Genomic DNA, 27,188 nt, shown 5'->3' with positions numbered 1-27,188 from the left:
GAGCATCCCTCCCTGCCCCCCCCACCACCTGCCCCTGTGAATGGGGGCAGGCAGAGAGCATCCCTCCCTTCCTCCCACCCCCAATCCCCGACCTGCTCTGTGAATGGGGGGTGGGGGGCAGAGAGCATCCCTCCCTTCCTCCCACCCCCAATCCCCGACCTGCTCTGTGAATGGGGGGTGGGGGGCAGAGAGCATCCCTTCCCCCCCCCGTCCCGGACATGCCACTGTGAATGCGGGGCGGGGGGCAGAGAGCATCTCTTCCACCCCCAATCCCCGACCTGTCCCTGTGAATGGGGGTGGGGGACAGAGAGCATCCCTCCCTACCCCCCCCACCACCTGCCCCTGTGAATGGGGGCAGGCAGAGAGCATCCCTCCCTTCCTCCCACCCCCAATCCCCGACCTGCTCTGTGAATGGGGGGTGGGGGGCAGAGAGCATCCCTTCCCCCCCCCGTCCCGGACATGCCACTGTGAATGCGGGGCGGGGGGCAGAGAGCATCTCTCCCATCCCCAATCCCCAACCTGTCCCTGTGAATGGGGGTGCGGGACAGAGAGCATCCCTCCCTACCCCTCTCCACCACCTGCTCCTGTGAATGGGGGCAGGCAGAGAGCATCCCTCCCTCCCCCCAGTCCTTGACCTGCCCGTGAATGGGGGCAGGCAGAGAACATCCCTTCCTCCTCCTGCCCCCCCAGTCTTGGACATGCCACTGTGAATGGGAGGGGGGCAGAGGGCATTCTTTCCTGCCCCTCTGAAGGGGGTGTGTGTCAGAGAGCATCTCTCCCTCCCTCCATCCCCGACCTGCCCCTGTGAATGGCAGCAGGCAGAGAGCAGCCGTCCCCCCGAATCTTCCCCTCTGGGGCGGGGGGGGGGGGATGAGGATAGAGAGCATTCCTCCTTCCCTCCCCACCAGTCCCGGACATGCCACTGAATGGAGAGGAGGGCAGAGAGAATCCCTCCCCCCTCCCTGCCAATCCCGGACCTGCTTCTGGGAATGTGGCCCCAGGCAGAAAGTATCCACCCCATCACAGAGCTTCTCCCAACAGAGGGCCCAGATGAAGCTTCGCAGACCTGCCCTCGTGCATGGAAGTGTGTGGGTGGCTAGAGCAGAGATCATCCCTATTCCTTATCCTAGACTTGCATCTATGGGGGGCTTATCAAAGAGCATATCCACCTCATCACCTCCTGCCTCCCACCTGTTCCCTAATGAGAGGAGGATGAGAAAGAGAACATCTTCCCTTCACCTCACCCATCTACCCCAAATGTGGGACAGGTTGTGAGCATCCCCAGCATGCCTGTCCAGCTTCATTCAGATCTGCCACGAGTCTCACATGTGTTGGGGATAGATGGGTGAGGAGAGGAGGTGGGAGGAAGGAATGAATGAGACTTCTTCATAAGGGAGTCTGCTTTACAGTATCTCTTTGTCCGTCAGGGGATTGGAAGAAGATGATTTCGACATGTCAGTGAGACATTTAAAATTAGATGCTTGCTGTAACTCGGCCTGTACTGTCTCCCCTTTGCTGTATACTCATCTTAATTTTTTCATAAGTATTAACTCAAGGAGTTGAGTCCACTTCAGTAATATTCCACCCATGCAGATTATCCCAACAGTTTAAAGAGCAATTGTAACCCTGACACTGGGGAATGCCCTATCCAGCCTAAAGCACATTGCCTCATGCTCTTCTGGTTTTACCAGGCCACTAGATACCCAGACCTGCTGTGTCTCAAGCTCTGGTACTTTGAATGAAGGTGGTTTTTATTTTATTTAAAAAAATTAAAAAAGCAAGCTTGGTCCACTGAGGGTCAGACTTCAGCAGGTGTCATCAAAATGAGTCTTCAAATGAGGGCCCCTGCCACTTCCAAATGAATGAGAGACTGCAGGTCTGCTTAACGTTTCCTCAGTGGCACATGAAGCTGATTGTTTTATTTTGAATTTCTCTATCCTGTAATTATTTAAAAAAAATAAAGCTAGAGGGGAGACTGTGTTTGGATAAATGTCTCCAAAGTGCATGTTACACAAGACCAGTGCTTAATTTATAATGAAAGAGGTGCTGGGACTCAAGCAATTTTTATTTTACTTTAATAACTGAGCTGCAAAGCCCAGAGGTGCTGGGGCTATGAACTGCCTAGCTCAGAGGTGCTAAGCCCTGGCACAAATTAAGTACAGCACAAGACCAAATGTGCTGGAGTTGCGAAAAGCCTTAAATATCTTCATAAGTGTTCCTTGGACTTGCCCTAACCTGACAGACTGGTAACCTGAATGTTTGGATTCTAGTGTATATGCAGTAATTCTTGATTTTGCGTGTTTCTTAGTTGTGCATCATCGGTCAGAAGCTATGAGACAGTGTTGGTTTCTATTGTTGAGTTTCTGACTTACACAGGTGTTCTGATAGCATCTTAAGTCTGATAATGTAATGCTGCTTAGTGACAGAAAATAATTGTTCTGTCTGATGGAACTATTAATGCTGTCCTAGAAATTGTTAGCTGCCTTAAAACTGCAATAGTGGACCAGTCCAGAAGTCCATCTAACACAGGATCCTGTATCTCACAGTGGCCAGAATCACAGTTCTGAGGAAGATGCAAGAAGCTCTGTAATGGACAGATAGGGGGTAAGAGTGGGATCCACAAAGGGTCTTAGGCGTTGCAAAGTGAGTGGCATGGGACCTAACTTTTAGGTGCCGAGAAAATCACAGGAACAACACTATGACCCACAAAGCCTCAGTTAGGCATCTAGGCTCCTGTACACTGGGGAGAGAGAGAGAGGTGCCTTAGAATGGGATCCAGAAAGCCAGCGTGCTAGGCGGTGAGCTGCCTAAACTAGCCAGTGGGAGATGCCAATGAGAGGGGTATGTCCCAATCCCTGTCCCCTCCCAGGGATAGGCACCTAAGTCCAGGCTACAGGGAAGTGCCTCTCACAGCATAATGCTTCATGAATGGAAACCCCTCTCTGGGAGTCAGATGACTTAGGCAATAAGGCATTTCTTGTCAGAATGAGTTAGACTCCTGTCTTGCTCTACACAAAATGGCTAGAGGAGGCGGTGCCCACCTTGTAACTTAGTCCAGTTCAAGCACTCAGCTGGGATGGGGAAGACACAGGCTCAATTCCGTCCTCTCTGACAAAGAGGGAGACAGGATTTGAACAGCGCTCTCCGACTTCTCAGGACACTGTTCTAATCACTTAGCTATGACATATTCTGAAGTGGGGCTCCTTCAATCTCTCCTGTTGAAGCTAATCCACTGTGGATAAATAATGAAGAGCGACTGGAGCAGGGGGACTGTACCCTGGGTCTTCCATCTCCCGGGTGAGTGTCCTAAACACTGGACTACATAGTCATTTTCTCTCTCTCTCTCTCTCTCTCTCTCTCTCTCTATGGCTAATGACTGTTTAGTCACTGAGGAGTATAAGTGGAACTAATTACAGAGCAAGGTATTACTCAGTCTGAGTAACGCCGCAGAATCTGGCCCTTGTAAGAGAGGAGGATGGCCTTGCATTGGAAGAAAAAACTGGAAATTAGGAGACCTGGTTTCTGTTCCTAGTTTTGCCAAAGGCTTCTTGGGTTCCCTTGGGCAAGCCTCTTACCTTCTTTGTACCTCCACCTTCTTTTTTCACAAATGGGAATAATGCTGCATAGCAGTGAGTGGGAGGGACTTGTGAGTTCAGTTAATTAATTTTGAGATCATTGGATAGGAAGTGGTATAGAAATGCAAACTTTTATTGAAGTGACGTGTCCTTTTGCGATCACTGTTGCTGTAAATTTTCTGCCTGTGCGAGCTGTCCATATTTGCACATATCCTATCTTTATATAAGGAAGAGGACCTAGAAAGTTATCTGTGTAGAATGTAGATATATAAATAAACATAGCTCTCAGGCTGTTTGTCTCCGTGTCAGTTTTCTGCATTAACTGTAAGACCATAGACGACTTGAATAATATTTTGTTCTAGATATGATATATTATTCCATCATAGGGTAATGTAAGATGTTTAAACACTAATTAAAGTGCAATAAAAACATGGTGTTTTTTTATTGAGAAAAAACACTTTTTCCCCTGTAGGTTCAGTGCTAGAGAAGCTTGTCATGGGACAGAGGCAAGGAAGATAAGGCATTTAGTTTTTCCACATATTATCCTGATTAACTCAGTTCACAGGCTTAATCCAAGAGGTCAATATAGTGGCTTAATTTCATTGGTGGAACTGAAAGCAATACCCCTTTAGTCAGGACAGTAGAACACAGTCTTGTATTTATCTTAATTCTAATTCTTCACTGATTTTTGTATTCTGCTTGACTTATATTAATTTGAAATACAGCATCACACAGCTGTAGTACATGTGCTGAATTCTCCAAATCGGAATGAAAGTTGTATATAAGTCAGGGGGAATGTCAACATTTTATCAGGTCTCTGAAGTTGCAGGTTCTCAGCTTCTACTCCAAGTGACACATGGCAGTTCACACAAATTGCTGGTGGACAGAGTAATTCAGATTTTTCTTAATTTAAAATCCAAAAATATTAGTTCTTTAAAGTATTTTAACCTTATAGCCCAGAGGTGATAAAATATTATTCATTGTGCCCAAACGTGCTTGGGATTTCATAAACACAGAAATGTTCAGAGCTCTTGCCTCCTAAAGGCTTATGCTCTAATCGGACATGTAATAATAACTGGCCTGGGGGTAAAAACGTGGGACAGTGGAGAATATTAAAAGAAGCTGTTCAAAACTATGTAACAATATTTTGTTTAAGGCAGTTGTCTGACCCCCACCACTTTTTGTTTTCTCCCTCCCATCCATGCAGTTGGCTGGCTCCATGGTTGATATGACATCACTACCACAGTGCTTGCTGGGGCTGTGTCACTCATACCGTGAACTGGTGATCTGCAGCTTTGGGTGACTGCATGGAAAAAAGTAAGGCTGACCTGCCCAGTGTACTGAATACCCCTCTTATGCTAGCTATTTCGGGTATTCAGCACATTCTACTAGAGATCTCTGATTTCTTTTGATTCTGTACTTGTGGATCATCTGTAAAACTGGTTTAATAGGTTAAGAGAACTTTACTGTCAAATATAAAATACCATTTTAATATTCGTGAGTAGGAGAGTTGCATGTTGAAAGTGTCCTGAACATCTAAACCAAATGCACAGGTCTCATTGGAGACTTTTCTGAATGCTAAGCTGAACTAACTTTGGGAAATTTTTCTTAAGGTCTGTTCTTAGGAGATGATCTTAAAAGAAAGCCAGCTTTAACAGTATGGAAGCCCTGAAAACATTCCTTTTATATTTTTAGCAAGGCTGGCACAATGTGGAAACTGTATGTAAGATGTGAATTCTACATAATATATTTAAACTTTTGTACTGAGAAAGACATTACATACATCTGTGAAGTTAGGCCTAGTTTACATTGGGGGGAGGGTGGGGGGATCGATCTAAGTTACGCAACTTCAGCTACATGAATAACGTAGCTGAAGTGGGCGTACTTAGATCTACTTACCGCGGTGTCTTCACTGTGGTAAGTCAATGGTTGATGCTCCCCATCAACTCCGCCTGCGCCTCTCGCTCCGGTGGAGTATCGGAGTCTATGGGAGAGTGCTCGGCAGTCGATTTATTGCATCTAGACTAGACGCGATAAATCGGACCCCTCCCTCCCCTGGATTGATTGCAGCCCGCCAATCCGGCGGGTAGTGTAGACAAGCTCTTAGAGAAGCATTACAGGTCCTGTATTCATTTCCAACAGTTGAATTCAAGAAAAGATATGAAAGGATTAAAAAAAAAAAAAGAGGCACCACAAGAGTATAGTATCCAGTGTAGAATTACGAGAGATTTTAAAAATTAGTTTCTTATTAAAAAAGTCTGCTATTTATTGATGCTGAATGTTTACAGAGCAGACAAAAACATAGGATATTCTGACCATCTTGTTAAGAAACAAAGGGAGATTCCTATGGTCCTGTTTTATGATTGTTGTCAGAACGTACAGTATTAGTTATGTATTCATCAGTTTGTATATGCAGGTGTGCTATCTATTGATAGCCTATTGATTATTGTGGATGAAAGCTGCTTTCATTAAGGATTTACAAACGATGCTGGTTGCATCATTCCATGCTGAGATTTTTCTGTGCAACTTTTTATCTTCCTAGAGCTTGAGATTTATGGGGTTGTTAACCCATATTCCCTCATGCCAACTATCTGAATTGATGATAGGATCGGTAAAAGTGAAAGAACTCTGTAGAGGTCTCTGGCCTGTGTTGACTTTTATGAAAAGGCTATGGAGAACAAATTAGTCCAGCATATAAATAAATAATTACTGTACAGTGACTTGCAGATGGAATTGGGCAATAGGTATGGAAAACAATGTAATCTGTAGAAGAAGGGACTGTGAAACATATGGGTCCTATTCCTGACTCTCACTAGCTTGTTGTATAATCACTCATTGCTCTAGGTCTCCCTTTACCCATTTGAGTAACTTATTTACTGTAACCTCACAAAACTTTTGTAGGCTTTACTGAAAGGTGAACTGCAAAATAAAAAGGTTTATGCCATTTACTGCTTCTTTTGTGATGTGTAAAGATTGTTTAAGTTGCCATCACGCACCCCTCCACATGGTTTGCCTATGAAGTGTTCTAAAATTCTCACCAGGGAGAGAGTATAAACTCTTTACTGAACTAGCTATGTGGACTCTGCTATAGACCGAAACAAACATGAAAGTAGAGTGAAAGGAAAAGAACAGCTGAAACATAACTGCAGTAAAGAGGCAAATAGGCCTTCAGACTAATCACAGCAAGGGAAAAGGTGTGTAAGGTTTTGTCAATTGTCGGCTAAACTGGCACAGGAGAGTTTTAACGTGCAATTTGAAAGAAGTGACTCAGTGTTTGGGAAGAAGAGTGTTTCAGGTTGATGGGGTAGAATAATGGAAAAATAACCCCGTTCTCCTCAGTCTAGTCCCCTCCAAAAACCAAATGGAGGATGAATGGGAACACTACAGTGAGGTTGGGCAGTAGGCTGCAGTTAGGGAAGCATGGAGGAATAAGTTACAGAGATCCTTGAAAACCATAAGGAAGATTTAGAAGAGTAAATCTAATAAAACTGGGGGTGGAGGGCTGGGAGATGAGAACAGTCTGGCTGCAGCACCGCGGATCCTCCAAGTAGCTTAGAGGAGAAGTTTTCAGGTGGCCTATGGTCTGGAGCTCTCCTGGGTAGTGTACTTTACCGCTGAGACAGAAACAACACTGCAATTCAGGGCTTTCTTACACACAAGCAAACCAAACGAAGGCTGCTTTAATTCACACCTTTAATTATCTTAGTGCATGTCAGTGTATGGACAGTGTTATTTTGAATGAAACTGTCCATACGCTGACTTATGGCGTGAATTAAAGCTGACTTAGTTTAGTTTGCATGTGTGTAGACAAGCCTTCAGTCTTTGAGCAATGGACTTTATTGCTATTTGTAAATCTAATGCAGAACTCAGGCATTCTAGAGGCTCTCTTGACCAATATAATATATATTTCTTTTTTAAAAACACCAAAATCATATTTGCCCGGTGCTGCCATACCTGTCAGTCTTTGTCAGGTATTTCTTTGTGGTAAAGTCAGTGTGATCAAATGTGCAGAAAACACCAACATGTGACAGGTAGCAAATACGCACGAGGACAAAATCAAAATGAAAAGTGATCTGTAGAGAACTGAGCTGTGGGTAGCATAGGGAGATTTTGTCCTAAAAGATACAAAACCCACCCAGGCTGAGGTTGTGTGCAATCTGGATTTCAAAAATGGCTTAGTTACAGCTACCCATATCTATTACATTAATGTTACTTTCCTCTCGTGTTTCTAATAACAATTTCTTCAGGAAAGAATTGGAAGAATGGATGGGAAGATGGTCCATATGTGCCCCAGTTCTGAGTGTTCCCTAATAAGAAACTTGCTTGGGGATGTAGCCCTTAGAAGAAGGCATAAGTTATCTATTTTGTAATTTATTTGCTAGTTTCTAACATACCAATTAGCTTTGTTACTAAATACTTCATCTTTTGTTCTATTTCTTATTTTGATAGGTTGAACTTCACTTAACTAACTTAAATCTGCTGAATGCAAATTGAAAAAGATATGCACCTTCTGTGTGGTTTCTTTTTATCAGCAACAGATCACAGTATATTCCTCTTTTAACTCTGCAGACTGAAATTCAGACACTGATCAGGTTTTTGTTTTGTTTTACAGGTTGTTTCAAGAAGAAATCCAGAAGACGTCCAGGAGGTAACACATTTACATTTGTGAAAATGCTTCAGTTCATGTTCTCATTACTAACTTTTGAAGTATCTTTTACTTAATTTAGTATTTCCTGTGTGTTTTGTCAAAGAAATGAAGCAAACCTTTTTTGTGTCCATCTGTGTTTTTGTCTTAATAATTCAAAACCAAATAGCTAAGGTAGCCTATTGCAACTTTGCCGTCAGTGATGAGTGTTGGGGATGTGGTGGGGTGGGGAAATTATGAATCATGACTTCAAACAAAATTTTTGAGGAGTAAAGTGTCTTTTTATGACAAAACTTCTTTGATAACTTTTTAGCTCCTGTTTCATGGCTGAAATTGGAAATGGAGCTTTACTTTAACCCTTACTGGTAAAATTAGATAAGTTCACCATCAGAGTCTAGGTGTCAGCTGTAAGTGTTCTTTTTCCCTCTTTACCTAATACGTCACTGAAAAGCCTACATTAGTGCTGCCTGTCTGTTAGGTGAACAGAGTAAACTGAAGAGGATGAGGGTGATAAAGAGAGAGAGGGTAGATTTTAATTCTTTCTTACTGCAGGGTGCTCTCAGGCTTCTTAAGAAGTAGCCTGTTATACAATAATAAAAACTAGGGCTGTCAAATGATTAAAAAAATTGATCGTGCAATTAATCGCGCTGTTAAACAACAATAGAATACCATTTATTTAAATATTTTTGGATGTTTTCTATATTTTCAAATACATTGATTTCAATTACAACACAGAATACAAAGTGTACAATGCTCACTTTATATTTATTATATTTGCACTGTAAAAAACAAAATAAATAGTATTTTTCGATTCATCTCATACAAATACTGTAGTGCAATCTCTTTATCATGAAAGTTGAACTTACAAATGTAGAATTATGTACAAAAAGTAACTGCATTCAAAATTAAAGCATTGTAAAACTTTAGAGCCTACAGGTCTACTCAGTCCTACTTCAGCCAATCACTCAGACAAGCAAGTTTAGTTACAATTTGTTGGAGATAAAGCTGCCTGCTTCTTGTTGACAATGTTCCCTGAAAGTGAGAACAGACATTCATTCGCATGGCACTGTTGTAGCTGGCGTCGCAAGATATTTACGTGCCAGATGCACTAAAGATGCATAAGTCCCTTGATGCTTCAACCACCATTCCAGGGGACATGCGTCCTGCTGATGACAGGTTCTGCTTGATAACAATCCAAAACAGTGAGGACCAACGCATATTCATTTTCATCATCTGAGTCAGATGCCACCTGCAGAATGTTGATTTTCTTTTTTGGTGGTTCGGGTTCTGTAGTTTCTGCATCAGAGTGTTGCTCTTCTAAGACTTCTGAAAACATGCTCCACACCTCATCTCTCAGATTTTGGACGGCACTTCAGATTCTTAAACCTTGGGTCAAGTGCTCTACCTATCTTTAGAAATCTTACATTGGTATCTTCTTTGCCTTTTATCAGATCTGTAGCAAAAGTGTTCTTAAAATGAACAACATGTGCTGAGTCATCGTCCGAGACTACTATAACATGAAATATATGGCAGAATGTGGGTAAAACAGAGCTGGAGACCTACAATTCTCCCCCCAAGAACTTCAGTCACAAATTTAATTAACACATTATTTTTTTAACGAGCATCAGCATGGAAGCATGTCCTCTGGAACGGTGGCCAAAGCATGAAGGAACATACAATTGTTTAGCATATCTGTCACATAAATCCCTTGCAATGCTGGCTATAAAAGTCCCATGCGAATGCCTGTTCTCACTTTATGGTGACACTGTAAATAAGATGTGGGCAACATTATCTCCCATAAATGTAAACAAACTTGTTTGTGTTAGCAATTGGCTGAACATGAAGTAGGACTGAGTGGACTTGTAGGCTCTAAAGTTTTACAATGTTTTGTTCTTGAGTGCAGTTATCTAACAAAAAAAAAAGTAAGTTGCATTTTCACAATAAAGAGATTTCACTACAGTACTTGTATGAGGTGAATTGAAAAATACTATTTCGTTTATAATTTTACAGTGCAAATATTTGTAATAAAAATAATATAAAGTGAATACTGTATACTTTATATTCTGTGTTGTAATTGAAATCAATATATTTGAAAATATATTAAATATCTTTGGATGTTTTTCTACATTTCAATTGGTATTCTGTTGTTTAACAGTGTGATTAAAACCGCAATTAATCGCGATTAATTTTTTTTAGTTAATCGCATGAGTTAACTGCGATTAATTGACATCCCTAGTTTACATTCCTGCTTTTTCGCGAAAAGCCAGTTGCCAGTTGTTGTGGAACTTCATACAGTATAAGTTCTTATGCACTCTCTGGATTTTGTGTGTAGTTTTTTACTTGATTTCTCTCCTACGTTTTTAATAGGAAGTCTTCCTGAATTTGAGCTCTGGCTGAAGTTTTTCTTCAGGAGTCCTACTTTTGTTGTTGACTATCTTAAAAATAGTCTATCCAAAATTTAGTAAATAGGTGGCTCCTGAGTAGATCTTAATTTTCAGATGCTCGAGTTAGGATCACTTTTAGCTATTATTCATGTTATAACTGAACATTTAAGCACAGTGCACACAATCCTGTCTAGTGGCCAGGTATGCACCCAACCTCCATCAGGAGCTTTTATATCCGATTTTTATCCCACAACAGAGAAAGATTTATGTACAGTCACTGAAGGACTATCAGCAGCTGCTCTTCCATCCTCTCCCCCTAATAGGGTCTATGCTTATCACCATTAATCATTTTTAAAAACCCTAGAAAATAAATACATCTACTTAGTTGTGAAGCAGTTAGGCATGTTGTACATGTAGCACCCCTGACACAAACCCAGAAAAGTTGAGCCACTTTACAATACGTATTTCCTCCACTCACAACATTAACATTGCTACAACTACTGCTATTCATGGGCCATCCACCGCAGCCTTCAGTCTGCTTCCCTCTCTTTGCAGCCTTCCATCTCCCCTTTTAACAGCCCTTCTGGACGTAACCCTTTACCAAATTACCGTCTCCCATCACAACCAACTTCTACATCAAGCACCCCCAACTACTACTGTGGGGAGAGGGAAGGGAGATAATCAGGTAAAGCCGTGTGTGCAGAAGGAGTAAAGGGGTAATGATAACTGTGTGTGTCCAGCCCAGGGTGGAGAAACCATTGTTTATTGTGGAAGGAAGGTGTGTAAAACAGTTACTAGTGCTCCAATTATTCTAACCATGACAAACAGCCTATCACATCAGAACAGTGTAGCCTTTGCAGAATTGGATTAATTTTTTATACAATTTCAACAGATAATATCACTACTTAAGCATTTTTTCTATTTTTAAAATTGCAGAAATTATGGGGGAGTGTCAACAATTATTTAATGACAGCAGACAGAGACTCAAAATTTAAAGCTTTTATAAACCGTGAAAACACAAGTGGTCAACATCACATGTCTGAATATACAAAGTAAATATCCTTAAATCAAATCATACCTGTTTTTGCTGTTCATTTTTTAGTCCATTTGTAACCAGGTTAATTCAGAAGTTTGGATCACTGGATTTTGACTCTACATTTTCAAACAGCATTTTCCTTACTTTTCCTACCTGTAAATTTTGATTATTATTGGTGGAAATATTTTTTTCATCTGTTTGTGTGTGGTTTGTGAAATTGTTTACTGACATTTACCTTTAAAAATCGAATTCTTCCAAGCCTAACTATAACAACTAACAATATATTCACACTCTCACCAGACAAATACCCTTTACTGCATTTCTTTAGTCCTCAGATTGCAGTTTGTCATCCTCCCTCCGAACCAGATTCCTCTCCATGATCATGGACTTTTCATTCTCTTGAGCAGTTTTACGTGGTGGTTCTGGGATTATCTATAAAACAGTGCTCATCAATCACCCGATTAGAATTTGACTCCTTTGCTTGTGGTAGCTTGGATTGGGCACTCAAAAACTTGAGGCATCCCTAATTATTAGTCCCTTCTGAAAACTTAGGCCAGGGGATCCTCTCCCTCGGGAAGTCCTAGATTTCTTGTTTTGTTCTCCTGAGCCTGATCACTGCAAAGAGTGTGCCTACATTACTAACTTTTGCTGGCACAAGTTCGTTGGCATAAAGACACTGCAGTTAGTATATCGCTTGTGCACATGCATACTTGGCTTCTTGCGTTGGTGCTGTGGGCACTCACCAGGGGTGCTTGTGTCAGTGCACGGTGCAGTGCACCATAGGCAGGTTTCCCAGTGTGCAACTCGTCACTGTCCAGTGCACTGTCTTTTGGGAACTGTTGGCAATGTATGGTGGGGCAGAAACAAGTCACACGGGGATGGCTGGGAGTAAGGAGTTAACTTCCCAGCATGTAACTCTCCATCCCACAATTTTGAGAGACAAGGTGGGTGAGGTAATATCTTTTACTGGGTCAACTTCTCACTCACCTTGTCTCTCTCATAACCAGGGACCCACACGGCTACAACTACACTGCACCCATCCCATAATGTCATCTATGTCTCATAATTGTTATACCTTTTTTAAAAAAAAATTTCACCAACCCCTGTGGCCCTCCTTGCTGTCTGACATCTCTGACAGAAGCATGGAGCCTGCTCAGCTCTGTACTGTTGTCATAAGTGTAGCAGGCACAGGACACAAAATCCTGTGGTATTTGCAGAGCTGTAAGAAAAACTGAATCAGCGTGTGACATGACGATTTCCTGGAGGACATTGCTGTGGGAATGCAAGGCTGATGGTGGTGTTCACAGAGCATCTGCAGATGGTGGAGCGTAATTTCTGGGTCCAGGAAATGAGCACTGACTGGTGGGATTGTGTCGTAATACAGGCTTGGGATGATGAGCAGTAGCTGCAGAACTTTCGGATGCACAGTCCTGGATCTGTGTGGTGAGCTTGGCCCAGCTCTCCAGCTCAGAGACACCAAAAGGAGAGCCACATTGACAGTGGAGAAGCGAGTGGCAATCACACTGTGGATTGCTATTGGTCAGTTGGAAATAATTTTGGAGCTGGAAAATCTACTTCAGGGGCAGTTGTCATGCAAGTGTGCAGGGCCACAAATCATCTCCTGCTATGCAGGACTGTGACTCTTGGCAATGGGCAGGACCCTGTAGAGGATGGATTTGCAGCAACTGGATTCCAAACTGCAGTGGAGTGATAGATGACGTACACGTCCTTCCTGTGGCACCAGACCACCTTGCCACAGAGTACATCAACAGAAAGGACTACCTTTCTGTGGTTTTGCAAGCATTATTGGATCACCAGGAATGCCTCACCAACATCAGTGTTGGCTGGCCATGGAAGGTGCATGACACTCCCATCTGTAAGAACACAGGACTGTTCAGAAAGCTACAAGTAGGGGCTTTCTTTTTTGACTGACACATTACCGTTGGCAACATTGAAATGCCAATAGTGATTCTGGGCGACCCAGCCTACCCCTTCCTACCCTGGCTCTTGAAGCGGGTACACCGGTCACCTTGACAGCACCAAGGAAAGATTCAACTACCAGCTCAGCAGGTGGAGAACGACAGCTGAATGTGCTTCTTTAGATAGATTGAAGGGGCGATGGTTTTGTTTACTCACAAGATTGGATCTCAGTGGAAAAAAAAATCCCAAAGGTTATAGCTGCTTGTTGTGTCCTGCATAATATCTGAGAAGCAAAGGGGGGAATGTTTGCCACCAGAATGGAGAGTGGAGGTGTATCATCTGTCTGCTGAGTTTGAAAAGCCAGAAACGAGGGCTATTAGAAGAGCTCAACACAGAACTGTACGGCTCAGAGAGGCTTTGAAAGACTGTTTTAATAGTGAGCCACAGTAATGAATTGTGGTGTACCGTGCTCTACCTGGCCCTGCTGTTTTGGGGCATGTTAGGAATTGTATGGTGCTTGCTGTATGTTTGTGGTGCTTTCAGTATCACTAGGCATTCTGCAGCATATATTGGGAACTAATAAAGAAGAATTGTTTTCCAAACAATAGAAGTTTATTGAATAATGAAAACACTACAGAAATGTTCTGTGCAAGTTAAAAGCAAATATACTAAAAACTTAATAAATCTATGGAACAGAGCTTAAGATGGGGAAAGAACATTCATGCCCATTTTAGCTATGCGTACAGCAACTGTGGCTCTCATAGGTCAATGTACATGAATCTGTGGTTGTCCTTAATGGGGTGGAGTTGTAGGCATAGGGATGCAATCCCTGATGCAATGTTGAATGTTGAGGGAGGTGTGGGGAGGTGCTATAATGGAGTTCTCCATGGACTGCAAAGGGAGGTGAGCCTGTGACTTTTGAACCTGTAGGTCTATACGTTTGCAGCATCTGTGTTTGCTGCCAGAGAAGTCCCATTATGCTGTGGTACCTCTCCCTCTGCTTTTTCTGCACCTGCCACTGTAGTAGGAAATAAATTTTCACAGTTATCTGAGGTTCTTTCCGCTTCATCAGGCTCGCCTGTGCTCGTCTGAACTGCAGTGGAATCTCAAACGGGCCCTGGTTTGTGGCATAGGTGGACCTCTCTGGTCACATGTCCCCCATCCTCCTCCTCCTCCTCCTCCTCCTTGTGCTTGCTGCTAATGGCAGGGGTCTGTGACTCTGAGATATCCATGGTGATGTGTGGGGTGATGGTGGATAGAGCCCTGCACGGATACAAAATTTATATCTGCGGCTGCAAAGTGGATATCTGAGGAGCTGCAGGGCTCTACTGGGAACCGCAGCGGCGAAAGCAGCAGCATCTTGGGCCAACGCTTGCAGGAGCCAGCGCCACACGTGGCAGTTCCTCTGGCGTGGCTCTACTGCCCTTAGCCCCGCCCACTGGAGTGGGCACCAGGCTCAAGGGCAGCTGTCCTTGGTCAAGCTAGTATGTGCAAGTGGCTCTCATGCTCCCGGACAGGAGACCCTTCCACTCCGTGGTCTGCGTCTCCTGTAGAGCCCTGCAGCTCCTTGGATAGCTGCGGATATCCACAAACGTGGATGTAAATACTGTATCCGTGCAGTGCTCTAGTGGTGGAGTCTCCACCTAGTATAGCTTGCAGCTCTTTGTAAAAGTGGCAGGTCTTCAGCTCAGCACCGGATGGACTGTTGGCCTCCCTGGCCTTCTCGTCTGCTTGCCGCAGTTGGCCTCCCTGGCCTTCTCGTCTGCTTGCCGCAGTTCTGCTTGCCGCAGTTCCTTGGCCCTGTTGTACCCCTTCTCCTGCGTCCCCTGAGCAATCTGCTTGTAGATGTCGACATTTCTACAGCTGGTCCGTAGCTGTGCTTGCAAAGCCTCTTCTCCTCACAGGTCCAAGAGATCCAATATATCTTGTCTAATCCAGGCTGGAGAGGGTCTGCTGTGTGTACCTGGCGTCTTCAGCTGGGCAGTTGCATGCAACAGTGGAGAGCTGCTAAGAGAGCTCATCAAGCTGGAAAACCAGGAAAAGGCATTTAAAAAATACATGGGGTTTTAAAGTGTGTGGGCGGCTTCCGGTCTCTGTGACTCTGGGCCATGGAGTTCGTGATTGCAACCAGAGAGGTCGGTGTCTGGCATTGTGGGACAGCTGCTGGAGGACTGTTAGTTTTGACGTAGGTAACACAGCATCTATACTCGCACTGTGTTGGCCTCAGTATATCGACCATGGCTCAATGTTTGCTCGGGGAGGTGATGTTACTGTGTCGCTGTAAAGGAGCACTTTCGTTGGTGGGAGAGACATTTAAATGTAGATACTCACAACAAGGTTGATGCAAAGTGGCTTATGTCAACCTATCTTTGTAGCGGAGACCAGGCCAAAGTATAGTAGAGTTTGCGGCATAACTGCATCAGGAGAGCTAGTTACAACATGGTTAAAATTTATAGAGTGGCTAGGATGTATCTAGATTAAAGCTTTAGACAGTCCGTTATTATGGCCTACTGGTGAAGAAATGGTTAGGTCTATCCACACCACTGAAGCTTTAACCATGTTGTAGCAAGCTCCCCTTAATGTTTATATTTTTAGTGTGGGTTGGGATTTATGCATATTCTCATTACCAATGAGTTTAAGAATGTCCTCTGGCCTCGGCAAAATATGGGTTTTTTTCTATCAAATTGAGGGAAAACCACAACAACCTTTTGACTAGATCTGATTCTTGATATCTCAATACACTTCTGATTTGGTTTGTATGAACAAAATTTGGTCCTTAATTTTGATACTTTCAGATTTCTACCTGGGGAGTAAACTGTTTAAAATCAGTTAAAGGAATATTTCACTTGGAATCTGTCTCATGGTGTTTTACTACATAAAACTTGAGAGATGAATTTGACTGATAAAATAATTGGATATGCTGTTGCATATACTTCACGTGTTTTGTCACTGTTGTTACACCTTAACATTTAATGTGGATTAGGACAGGGCAAAGGGCCTGAATGAACTCAGAGCTGGCACATAAAATGCTTTCATCTCTTTCATAAACCAAAGCTTATTAGGTCTGTTAGATTCAGATTTAATTGCTGAATTCTTTTCCTGGCCCTAATTTCCCCCCACTTATAGTTCAGGCTATTGTAGGGTGAAACACAAATAACTGGGAAGAAACAGTGGAAACTGTATTAATAGCTGACTTTTGTACTTTTCAGCAATTGGGTAGAACTACGGAGTGGAGCTAAATTTTGTTGAATATAGTGATGTAGAAATCCTTATCCTGCTAATGTTATAATGTACCAGTCGTCTCCTTGCCCTCCTGTAATCAAAGGTTTTGCCCAGATTACACAGAACATGGTGTTGGATTTTTGGTTCAGGGATGTTCATGGCAAACTATTTTAAATTCATGCTTACATTTATAGGTAATCAGATCTTTACACACACAAATATTATGGGCCAAATTGTTCTGTCTCTGATTCCCTGTCCCATGAACATTCTCCGTTTTTACTTCTTTTGTCTCTCTCCCCTCCATGATTTTTTTCACCTGCTGGTGCTCAACGTATTGTTGTGTATGGTGGAGGCAGAATAACTCTCCATCCTTCTTTTTCTTCCTCCCTCCCCTTTTGGTTCCCTGTGCAGCATTGAGTCACTGTGTGATTGAAGGCAGCATCATTCTTCCCCTCTTCATCACCTCCGTTAGGCTTTTCCCCTCAGTTCATCTGTACATTATGGTTCTGTTGGTCAAAAGGGGCCAGTGGAACAGGGTGTGTACATATGTAAAGATTGCCTGTGACTATCATATATAATTACATATGTAGCTGTTCGGATTAGATATAAGAGAAGGAAAGATTCTGAGCTAAAAGACACTTGCCATAGGTAATCTTCATATTTCCTTAGACAATGCATTTGAGGCCAGATGCAGGGGCTACACAGTATATCCTGTCTATTGCCCAAAAAGCATGTTATGCATGCCTGAGTAATTGCTGACTCTTAGAATACAGAGGTAAGGAAAACAGGCCATATAGCCCGTTGTGCAAGTATTAGAGAAAACCATTTTGGTTGATGTGCCATGGTGTGTGTCAGATCAAGGAACTGTGCATCTCACAAAATGAGCTTTTAAAGTAGGAGTAATACAACTTTATTAAGACAGAATTTATGTAGCGAGCACTCAAAAGTAAAGTGGAACGATTTACAAACAAGAGACCGTAAAATTATTGCCTAATCTTTTCCCCTATGGAGAAACTTGCTAAGCTAGCTGTTAAAAGAAACCACTAAAAATACTAATTAGAACCTGTTTAGCATCTTGATTTTCGTAAAGAGTTTGTTGGCAACTCTTTTTGGATGACCTAGTGCAATTATGTTAAACTGCTCTTGCTTTCAGCCACACTTAGCAACAATTACCTCACTGTGAGCTATTAAACTCATTAATGCTTTTTTTTCCCTTTTCTGTTTCAGATTGTTGTTTGGAAGAGATACAGTGACTTTAAGAAACTGCACAAAGATCTCTGGCAAATTCATAAAAACGTAAACAGGCATACAGAATTGTTTCCGCCTTTTGCCAAAGCAATAGTATTTGGTAAGCATGCCTTCTTTTTGAATTTCTAAAACTGTTCAATATTAGCTAATGAATCATAAATACATCTCATTCTGGAGCTGCCAGCTGCACCTTTGTACATGCTACTGCTAAAACTTACTTGGTTTTAGTAGTTAACTCTTTGTCTTATTATGAGGATCTTAATGAGATATGGGTGGATCACAGTTCTGTGGCTGTAAAGTTATTGACTTGTACTGAAGTTATCAAAATAACATAGACTGTATCCTCTTGTTTGCTTTCAGTTAAAGAACTATATGCTCTGAATGTTTATGGATGTATGTTGCACTTTACAGGCATAAAAACATGAGGTTCCTGTTCTGAGGAGTTTGCAATCTGTAACAAATATTAGCTATGTGATTAACACTTGTATACTGTCAGCTACAAAACAAAATAATTACATTTGTTCTTACACCAAAAAGATGGTTGTAATTTTTAATGATCTATTTATATTACATTATTAAACTATTTAGTGAAGGAAAGGATTTTTGTCTCTTAGGAAATTAATTTTTTGTCTCTTAGGAAATTTGATGTTCATTCCCAGTTTTATCTAATTATGTTTTTGACATCACCATTATATCTAGAGCAACCGTTTATTGCATCAGAGGATTATAACTTCAGGTGAGGAATAAGTAGCAAGAACTAACTAGCTCTTAGGAACACAGATCTTTATATTATTGTCCTTAGTAATAAAAATGAGAAGAGGAAGAGCTTCAGAAAATGTGAGTTATTTAATGGAAACTGTTTATAAATGTGTTTCCTTGAAGAATTATTTTTTAAGAAGTATTTGAGAATTAATTTTTGACGTAGCTGATCAAGCTTTAAAAGTGAAATCAAATGGACATCTAATAAAGTGGAACAACTCCAGGTATTGGAAGTTGTATTGGAACAAACTGTATAATTATAATAAATCCAAAAAAAGTTGAAAACTGTTACTTCCAACAAGAAATGTAATGTTAAGGTTTTAAAGTGGATTAATGTGCTCCATTTTAAGAAGAAATGGGTTTGTCCTGGGTGTCTTCCTCAGTGTAGAATTGCTTGTGTTTTTTGTCCTAACCTTAAGCTTACTATAAGTTTTTCATAGAGGGTACTAAACCCACATTTTTCAATAAGTACATACAACTCCGATTACCTTTAAAACATCAAAGGGAGAATAGGCTCTGTAGCTTGAACCCCAAGACACATAATTAAAAATAAACCTCTTCTTCCTATATGTATTATTTATTACATAGTTGACTCTGAACCTAATTGCAGTAGGAACCTCCCTTCCTCAAATCCTTTAGAAACATTCCTGGTTTTTGAGCATTACGCCACAATAATCATCGTGCAAAATTTTGTTTACTTACGCATTTATGTGGAAAATCCAAAGCTGTTCAGGTCTATTTTTGTAATTAGAGTATTCTTATTTCAGAGAGCTTTGTGCTCAGCAAGACAAAATGGGACTATGGCCTCTTATTCCACTAATTCTCTTTCTAAAAGATATTATGCATGTGGTATTTAGGAATGGTTGAGGATATTGTCAATACTAGGGCAGGATATTGCCTGTACTAGGCAGTTTACTTATACCTATATGGAGTACCTAGCAAACACTTGTATGTATATGTGTCTATAATTTTTAAAATGGAATTATTTTGACCATTTTAATTTTGTTTTTTTTTTAAGATTAAAAGTGATTAAGCCATTTTTGCCAAATTTCAAATTGGCAAAGCTAACACTGTGTTCACAACTGAAAATTCTAAATTTAAGGATTTCCCCCCTCAAAATAATTATAATTCAGTGGCAATACTATCATCTCTTCACCATACCTGTGTTTATAGCACCCTACAAATACTTAACTTTTCAGTTAAGAACAGTCTAAAGCTAGACATTTTAAAATGTACATAGACTGAAAGTAAAAATCTCACTCTTATTAATGTTTTGAATTCATTCAGGATACTAATTCAATGCTAACAAATACTTCAAGGGGCCTGATTATTGTAATAGTTTTAGGAGCTTTCTGGTGGTTTCTCCACAGTGATTAAGCATGAGTCAGACCCTGCTCTGTGCTCAAAAATCCTGAAAACTTCAAGGAAAGGTCTGCACTCACAATGACTGCAGCATTGGGCTTTATTCCTTAACAGTATCTCTTGGTAGAACTACCATGTACATTAGTTTTTTGTCTTTTCAAGATACATTGTGCATTTTCTCTATCCTCTACTTACTATTGCACACAAAAACCTATGTTAAAAGAACGCTAAGGTTGCAAAGTCAAGCACTTAAAAGTCTGGAAATGCCAGAATTAAGATTGCCTGTTCAATCTTAATTTGGCCCCCTTGTGCACATATGTTATAACAGACTTCAATTACATGATCATATACTATATTTTTGTCCCATGGAGCCCCTGCTTTATTCAGAGAATGGTTCAGCTAAAACTTTCCAATTAAAACTCATTTTGAGGCAGATGCCCCGCTTGGAAAAGTTCAGCTTGAATCGTTAAAGTTGCAAAGTCTTTTATAAGCAACTGAAATCAGGGTCTTATAATGAAGCGTGTAAGGTAACCTTAATTATAGGTAAAAAGAACAGGAGTACTTATGGCACCTTAGAGACTAACAAATTTATTAGAGCATAAACTTTCGTGGGCTAAAGCACACTTCATCGGATGCATAGAATGGAACATATAGTAAGAACACACACACACACACACACACACACACACACACACACACACACACACACACACACACACACACACACACACACACACACACACACACACGGTGGAAGTTGCCGTACAAACTGTATAAGGCTAGTTAATTAAGATGAGCTATTATCAGCAGGAGAAAAAAACTTTTGTAGTGATAGTCAGGATGGCCCATTTAGACAGTTGACAAGAAGGTGTGAGGATACTTAACATGGGGAAATAGATTCAATATGTGAAATGACCCAGCCATTCCCAGTCTCTATTCAAACCCACGTTAATGGTATCTAGTTTGCATATTAATTCAAGCTCAGCAGTTTTTCATTGGAGTCTGCTTTTGAAGCTTTTCTGTTGCAGAATTGCCACCCTTAAGTCTGTTACTGAGTGGCCAGAGAGTTTGACATGTTCTCCTACCGGTTTTTGAATGTTATGATGTCAGATTTGTGTCCATTTATTCTTTTGCGTAGAGACTGTCCGGTTTGGCCAATGTACATGGCAGAGGGGCATTGCTGGCACACGATGCGGATACAGACTAACATGGCTACTACTCTGAAACCTTAATTATAGGTGTCACTACATGTTGCCTGATCCTGTTGCATTTAACACAAAATGGTGTTTCCTTCTGATAACTAATAGTGGATGTGAAACATGTAAGTGATTTGCAAGAAAATTGAGTTGTGATGTGGATATTATGGATGCCTGCATAGAGTCCCCTGAAGTACACAGAGAGCTTTGGCTCTCTTCCAAAGCTGAGACTGAATTGCATTTAATGTTGTTTTTATTTTGCTTATCTGTGAAATTGGATCCGAGGTGAATATCAGTTCCATGTCAGCGCTTGCACGCTGCATAGTTAAGTGGAGAATATATTATCAACATAATCTCGAGTTGATTTTGTATCTAATTTACAGAGTAGCATGGTCATTATCCAGGATGCTTTCAAAGCTGATATTTGCTGTCCAAGATTTAAATTGAAAACAAAGATATGCTCTAGGAGTGGAGAGGAGAATAGATCCCTATATAAAGCCATATAGGGTAAGATACCCAAAAAAGAAACTAAGAGTTCTTGAGAGAGATTTTAAAAGTAATTAAAATGGATGGAAATCTTAAATCTGAGGCTAGCCAGTCTTGCTCAAGCCCTGTGAGCTGGAGTAGAATTGTGGGTGAAATCTCTTCTGAAAGACAGCCTTATTCTATTGTTTTATACACACACAAATGGCTACAGTATAGAATATAAGGGGAGAGAATCTACAAAAGTATTCAGTGTAGTTCTTTTTCACTTCTTGTACAAAGAGCCTTTCTTTTAAAAAAAATCACATTTGAAATAAGAGCAACAGGAAAGCCCAGGAAAAGAGGTAATGCATAACAAGTTAAAATGATAACTTATTGGAAAGCTAAAAAGGAATAAAAATGGATGAAGCTCCCTTTTATTCCAGTTGAGGCATTTCTTAAAATTATTCAGGGCATCTTTCTTCAGAGGATCAGTTATGGTTGCTTGTTTAGTGGAGGACAAAGTGAAATGTTGGTATATTTTGAGTTGTTGCATATAGGTATTTTATTTTCATGAGTAGTGTTTTATTTTGAACTGCAAGATCAGTCCCATTTGTATATTAATTCCTTTTCCTCTAACTCTACATTAGCAATTGATGCTTTTCTGTATTCTTCCTTCCATCATGTGATTTTTGTCCCCTTTGCGGTAGCCTTTAAACTGGTTATTTGTTAGCACTGTCATTAGTTGCTGACTTCTGAAAATGTGTATATTTTTTAAAACTTTGTCATTTTAGTACAAAGAATAGCAGATGATGCAGTTTACAAATGAGCTTTAACAGTTGTTACAGCTGCTCTTATTTTCTGTACAGAAAATATTAAACTTGTACAGAGTCCCAGGTTGTAGCACTTAAAGAGCTGAAGAGAACACTCTGAGGCATCAAGGACTATGTGGAAATGGAAGAGCCATGATACACTTCCACCTTTAGTGGAATAAATAGTTGAGAGATCTGCAGAACTGGAATGTTTATATTTCGTGCTTTAGTCCCACAACTTTTGAAAATGAAAAGCTGTAGTGTGTGTATTTTTTTTTTCCTGGTGTAATAGTGCTGGTTATATCACAGGATGAAACCCTTTGGGGAAAATTCATATTGCTTTCCTGTACTTCACCTGGACTTTTTCCACCCTCCTCACAGGAAAAAACACATTGGCATGGACCATGGGAATTTAAAGTGCTGATAACAGAGCCAGCTGTTAAAACTTCTTTGAATTGTCATGTGGCTGTTACCGTTAAAGTATCCTAGTATCTGTTTCTAGGAAATGACCGTTCTCAGTTTGGCTGCAGAGATTCATTTTGATTCCCGCACAACCATGAAACATGAAGGGAACATAATCTGAGGTACCAGTTTTTGACCCATTGTAATCTCTATGTACAGCTGTTCACATATTTGCAAAACAAGAGTATTACTCTTGTTTATGTAGCATCATGGATGTGCACAGTACTTGAGAGAAAACAGAAGACATGGTGGTCGCCCTGAAGCGTCTGAAACTGTATTTTAGGTTGGCCAAGAGATGCAGGGAATTGAAGGTGACAGTGATGATTTTAGCATAGCACATGGCTGCATATATTTGTTGACTAACAACTAGAAGTAAAGGGTCAATACTAGCTACGTTATTATTAGACAGAGCGGGTTTGGTGATTTCCTCCAATGCTCCCCACTACCATTCTCCATCCATTGCATTGTAGTTTAAATAAATTACCAAAATAATTAAAACTAGCTGGATTGTATTGCATTATTTTGACAAAAAATATGCAGAATTTGACAGAATTTTAAAATATTGCACACAGAATTTTAATTTTTTTGGTGCAGAATTCGCCGCAGGATTTATGGTTGAGACGTTAGAGACAGATCCATCCAAATATAGAAGCAGTTAACAAGATTGCCAACTTGAGAATATGAGGGGGAGCGGGGCAGGAGAGTGTAGGAAATGGGAGCCGTCACTGTGATCAGTGTTTCTGACTGCTGTCAGTGACATGGCTTTACTCAAGTGGGTGCACTTATATATAGTGCCCAGACAAGCCAGTGCAATCCGATATTTCTACCTCTGACCGCCGAGTATTATAGTTGATAGTGGCCCTACAGAGACGGCGTGAGTTAAAGAACTAAAAAGCATTGCAACTGTTAAACTTTTAATGGGATAGTTCAAATGCGCAGTGTGCTTTTTGTCGATGTTATAGGTTCCAACTTAGCTGGCTGTTTGACGTCTTTTTCAGCAGGGTTTCTGTTATTTAAGTCAGTATGTTTGTTATATTTAGCGTTCAGACTTGTAAGACCATGCGATTTCAGTCACTGCAGTTTACTGAGGTGAGATTTTTTTTCCCTCCATATTCTGTCCTTGTTAGTTTAGAAAAACAAACCACTCCACACCCCAAACGCTGCTTTGTGAACTTAGACATTGATCCTGGTTCGGGGTGGGGCGGGGGAGAGGGGCTTTTTCTTTTCCCCACTACCATGTGGAAACGGTTCATTTGAGGGACTGCTGAAAAAAATCCTACTTTGACACTTTCTATCTGGATTATTATTATTAGTCTTTTTTGCATGCCCCTAATGTAAATGAGGTTTGTTTTTTTTGTTCTATGTGGTTTTCTACAGTCACCTTCAAAGTTAGCTTTCAGTGTTGTCAGGCAGCCTTATTTTATGCCATGCTTCAGTGGAGGTGCTTTTTCTTGAATTTGTCTCCCAGTCTCTTGTTCCTCTATGCAGAAGTGCGTGCCATCTATTTTGTTCTCTCTGGTCTGTTCCCCTTAACTTCTGTCCCTTTATCTTTTGTTTTAAACTTGTAACTGTCTATTTTGCATGATAAAGTAGCTGTGACATAATTGGTATGAAAGCCTATAGGAAGTGAGGTTCAGTTGCATAGTGTGTGCATATAATTAATAGGCCAGATTATTCCTTCACTGCCTCCCCCAGTCGTTGGGAGGGAAGGGAAGGAGGGGACTCTAAGGTGAGCCTTAATAATCTCTCCTTCGGTGGGAGGGACTTGGGGCATGGCATGGGGAAGCAGTGTGAATTTTGAAGGCTGTGCTGCCTCGCAGCTCTGCAATCCTTTTGTATCCATGAGGAAAGGAACACCCTCCTGCGTGGAGCCAGGAGCTATCCTGGAGGGAAGGCTAGTTCTTTGTTACCATCCTTGGTGACTGGCAGCGTGGCTCCAGCATGGCTGGGTGTCCCTGACACTGCTTATCGTCTCCGTAAAGGACTTCCGAGGCAATAGAGAGAGAATATTATGGAGATCTATCATCTGGATTTTAGTAGCACTCCCTCTACTCTTTCCCTGCATGCTTTTTGGAGAGTGAGTGGCGAGTGCTCAGCTCCTTCCAGGATTGGGGCCATAATTAAGACTGACATTGACGAGTGTATTGTCAAATAGAGCGTGTATCAGTTACTTTTAGATCTCAGTGGACATATGTTAGTGTCTTTTGGCTAATCAAGAGTGTTGCCTCACATATTCTTAGAACGAGAGAGCCAAGGATTCCTGTCATGGCTGCCAGCTTTCATCACTTAAGTGGATTGCAGAAGACAAGACTCTAGGGACAATTGAGACTCCGAAGTGTGAAGATTGCACAGTCTCTCCTGAAGCATTTGAGTGACTCTCATAGATGCAGGGCATTCTCTTCTGAGGGTTTCTTGTAAAGTAAATGTTCGCTTTAGTTATTTCTAAAAAAATGTCAATCCATATTTCTGTTCTAGGGCGGTTTGATGAATCTGTGATTAAAGAAAGAAGACAATGTGCTGAAGATCTGCTGCAGTTTTCTGCCAACATCCCTGCTCTATATAAGAGCAAACAGTTTGAAGACTTTTTTAAGGTTTGTTAATACTTCTGTGATAATTCAGATGTGCTTCGTCTAAATAGCGATACAAATAAAGTTTTAATGCTGCTGCTCCTTTACTCCGTAAATTGTGAAGTGACTTTAGGCCTGATCAGATGCCCTCTTCAAGGTAAATGGGAGTCTTTCCATTGACTTGGCTGGGAGCTGGAAGTGGTGCCCTTAGAGGGTAAGTACAGTGTCCTTACTCGTTAAGTTGCCAGTATTCTGTAGAGTGCTCAGGGAAAGGGCTTTGATTTTTTTTCATTGACTTATTAAACATACTGGAGGTCTGGAAAGCAATACCAATGCTATTTGATCCAAGATGCTCTGGAGGGAAATAATAAAGTATAACTATTTCTGTATTTTTATGCTGCTATTAATATACTTTGAACCAAGGGAAAACTAGTTAAACTTTTCAGTATTGACTGTCATTAGGGATTGTAACAGTTCTGTAACAAAACAAATATTGTATGTAGGAAGCCATGTGCAAACCACTACAGCTTTTGCAGCGCATAACTGTTTATGGTAACCAAACTCCAGGATGTGGTTTAGGACAGTAATTAACTTGTTTGGGATTTTAATATAAAAATCCCAGCATATAGTTCTTTCCATATTGAAAGCACCATATGCAGAGTAACATTTTAAAATGTTTTGATTTACAGAAGATAAATCTAAAAGCTTCTTACAATGTATGTTTTATTATTAGTTCCCAATCCTGTAAACACATATATACATGATTAACTTTACATACATATCAGGGGGTAGCTGTGTTAGTCTGGATCTGTAAAAGCAGCAAAGAGTCCTGTATAAATAAATATAAATATATATACCTGCCTCTGGAAATTTCCACTACATGCCTCTGACGAAGTAGGTATTCACCCATGAAAGCTTATGCTCCAATATGTCTGTTAGTCTATAAGGTGCCACAGGACTCTTTGCCGCTTTTACATACATAAATAGTCCAATTGAAATCAATGAGATTGCATAGATGTCTGAAGTTCAGAGCCTATGTGTTTATAGTGATATAAAGATAAAAATCATACTTCATATAGGTGAGTATTTTTACCTTTAACACATTATGAAAAAATGAATTTTAAAATGCTTATTTTAATTCACATCCAGCTTTGGTATTGACACTGCTAATAGGCTGGACTGTTCCACTTTGTTGTCTTGTACTGCAACAACTGCATTTTGTCCTTGGGTTATTTTTTGAAAATATTTCTATTTTGATTAGATTTTGTGTGGTTTAAAAACACACAATAAAAACCCCTTTCTTGCTTAAGAAAAATAAATTTATGACCTAAAGTACTTGAGTGTCCATCTTAAATTAGAAAAAGCATCTGTACTTAGGGTTGCCAGCTTTGTAACATTTAAAAACCGGACACTACAGCAGGAATGCCGGAACCTCCTCTGCTCCTTCCCCCTGAGGCCCTGTGCCCATTTGCTCCTCTTTCCGTCTCCCTCCATCACTTGCTGCTTTTCCCCTCTCCCCCCTTCCCTGCGTGGGTTAG

At 40.9% G+C, this 27,188-nt stretch overlaps 1 protein-coding gene across 1 annotated transcript in view; it reads left to right on the top strand.

Annotated features, from left to right (window-relative positions):
- Positions 1-27,188, top strand: part of RPS6KC1 (ribosomal protein S6 kinase C1) — a 114,368-nt gene that overhangs the window by 312 nt on the left and 86,868 nt on the right. The window contains exons 2-4 of the mRNA XM_077813758.1: positions 8,188-8,223; positions 18,010-18,130; positions 25,559-25,674. Of these exons, the coding sequence (XP_077669884.1) occupies positions 8,188-8,223; positions 18,010-18,130; positions 25,559-25,674 (273 nt within the window). The remainder of the gene's footprint in view (positions 1-8,187; positions 8,224-18,009; positions 18,131-25,558; positions 25,675-27,188) is intronic.

This window comes from Eretmochelys imbricata, chromosome 3 (genome assembly GCF_965152235.1).
Source record: "Eretmochelys imbricata isolate rEreImb1 chromosome 3, rEreImb1.hap1, whole genome shotgun sequence".
In the NCBI taxonomy this organism is placed as follows: Eukaryota; Metazoa; Chordata; order Testudines; family Cheloniidae; genus Eretmochelys; species Eretmochelys imbricata.
This window is presented reverse-complemented; position numbering and strand designations above follow the sequence as displayed.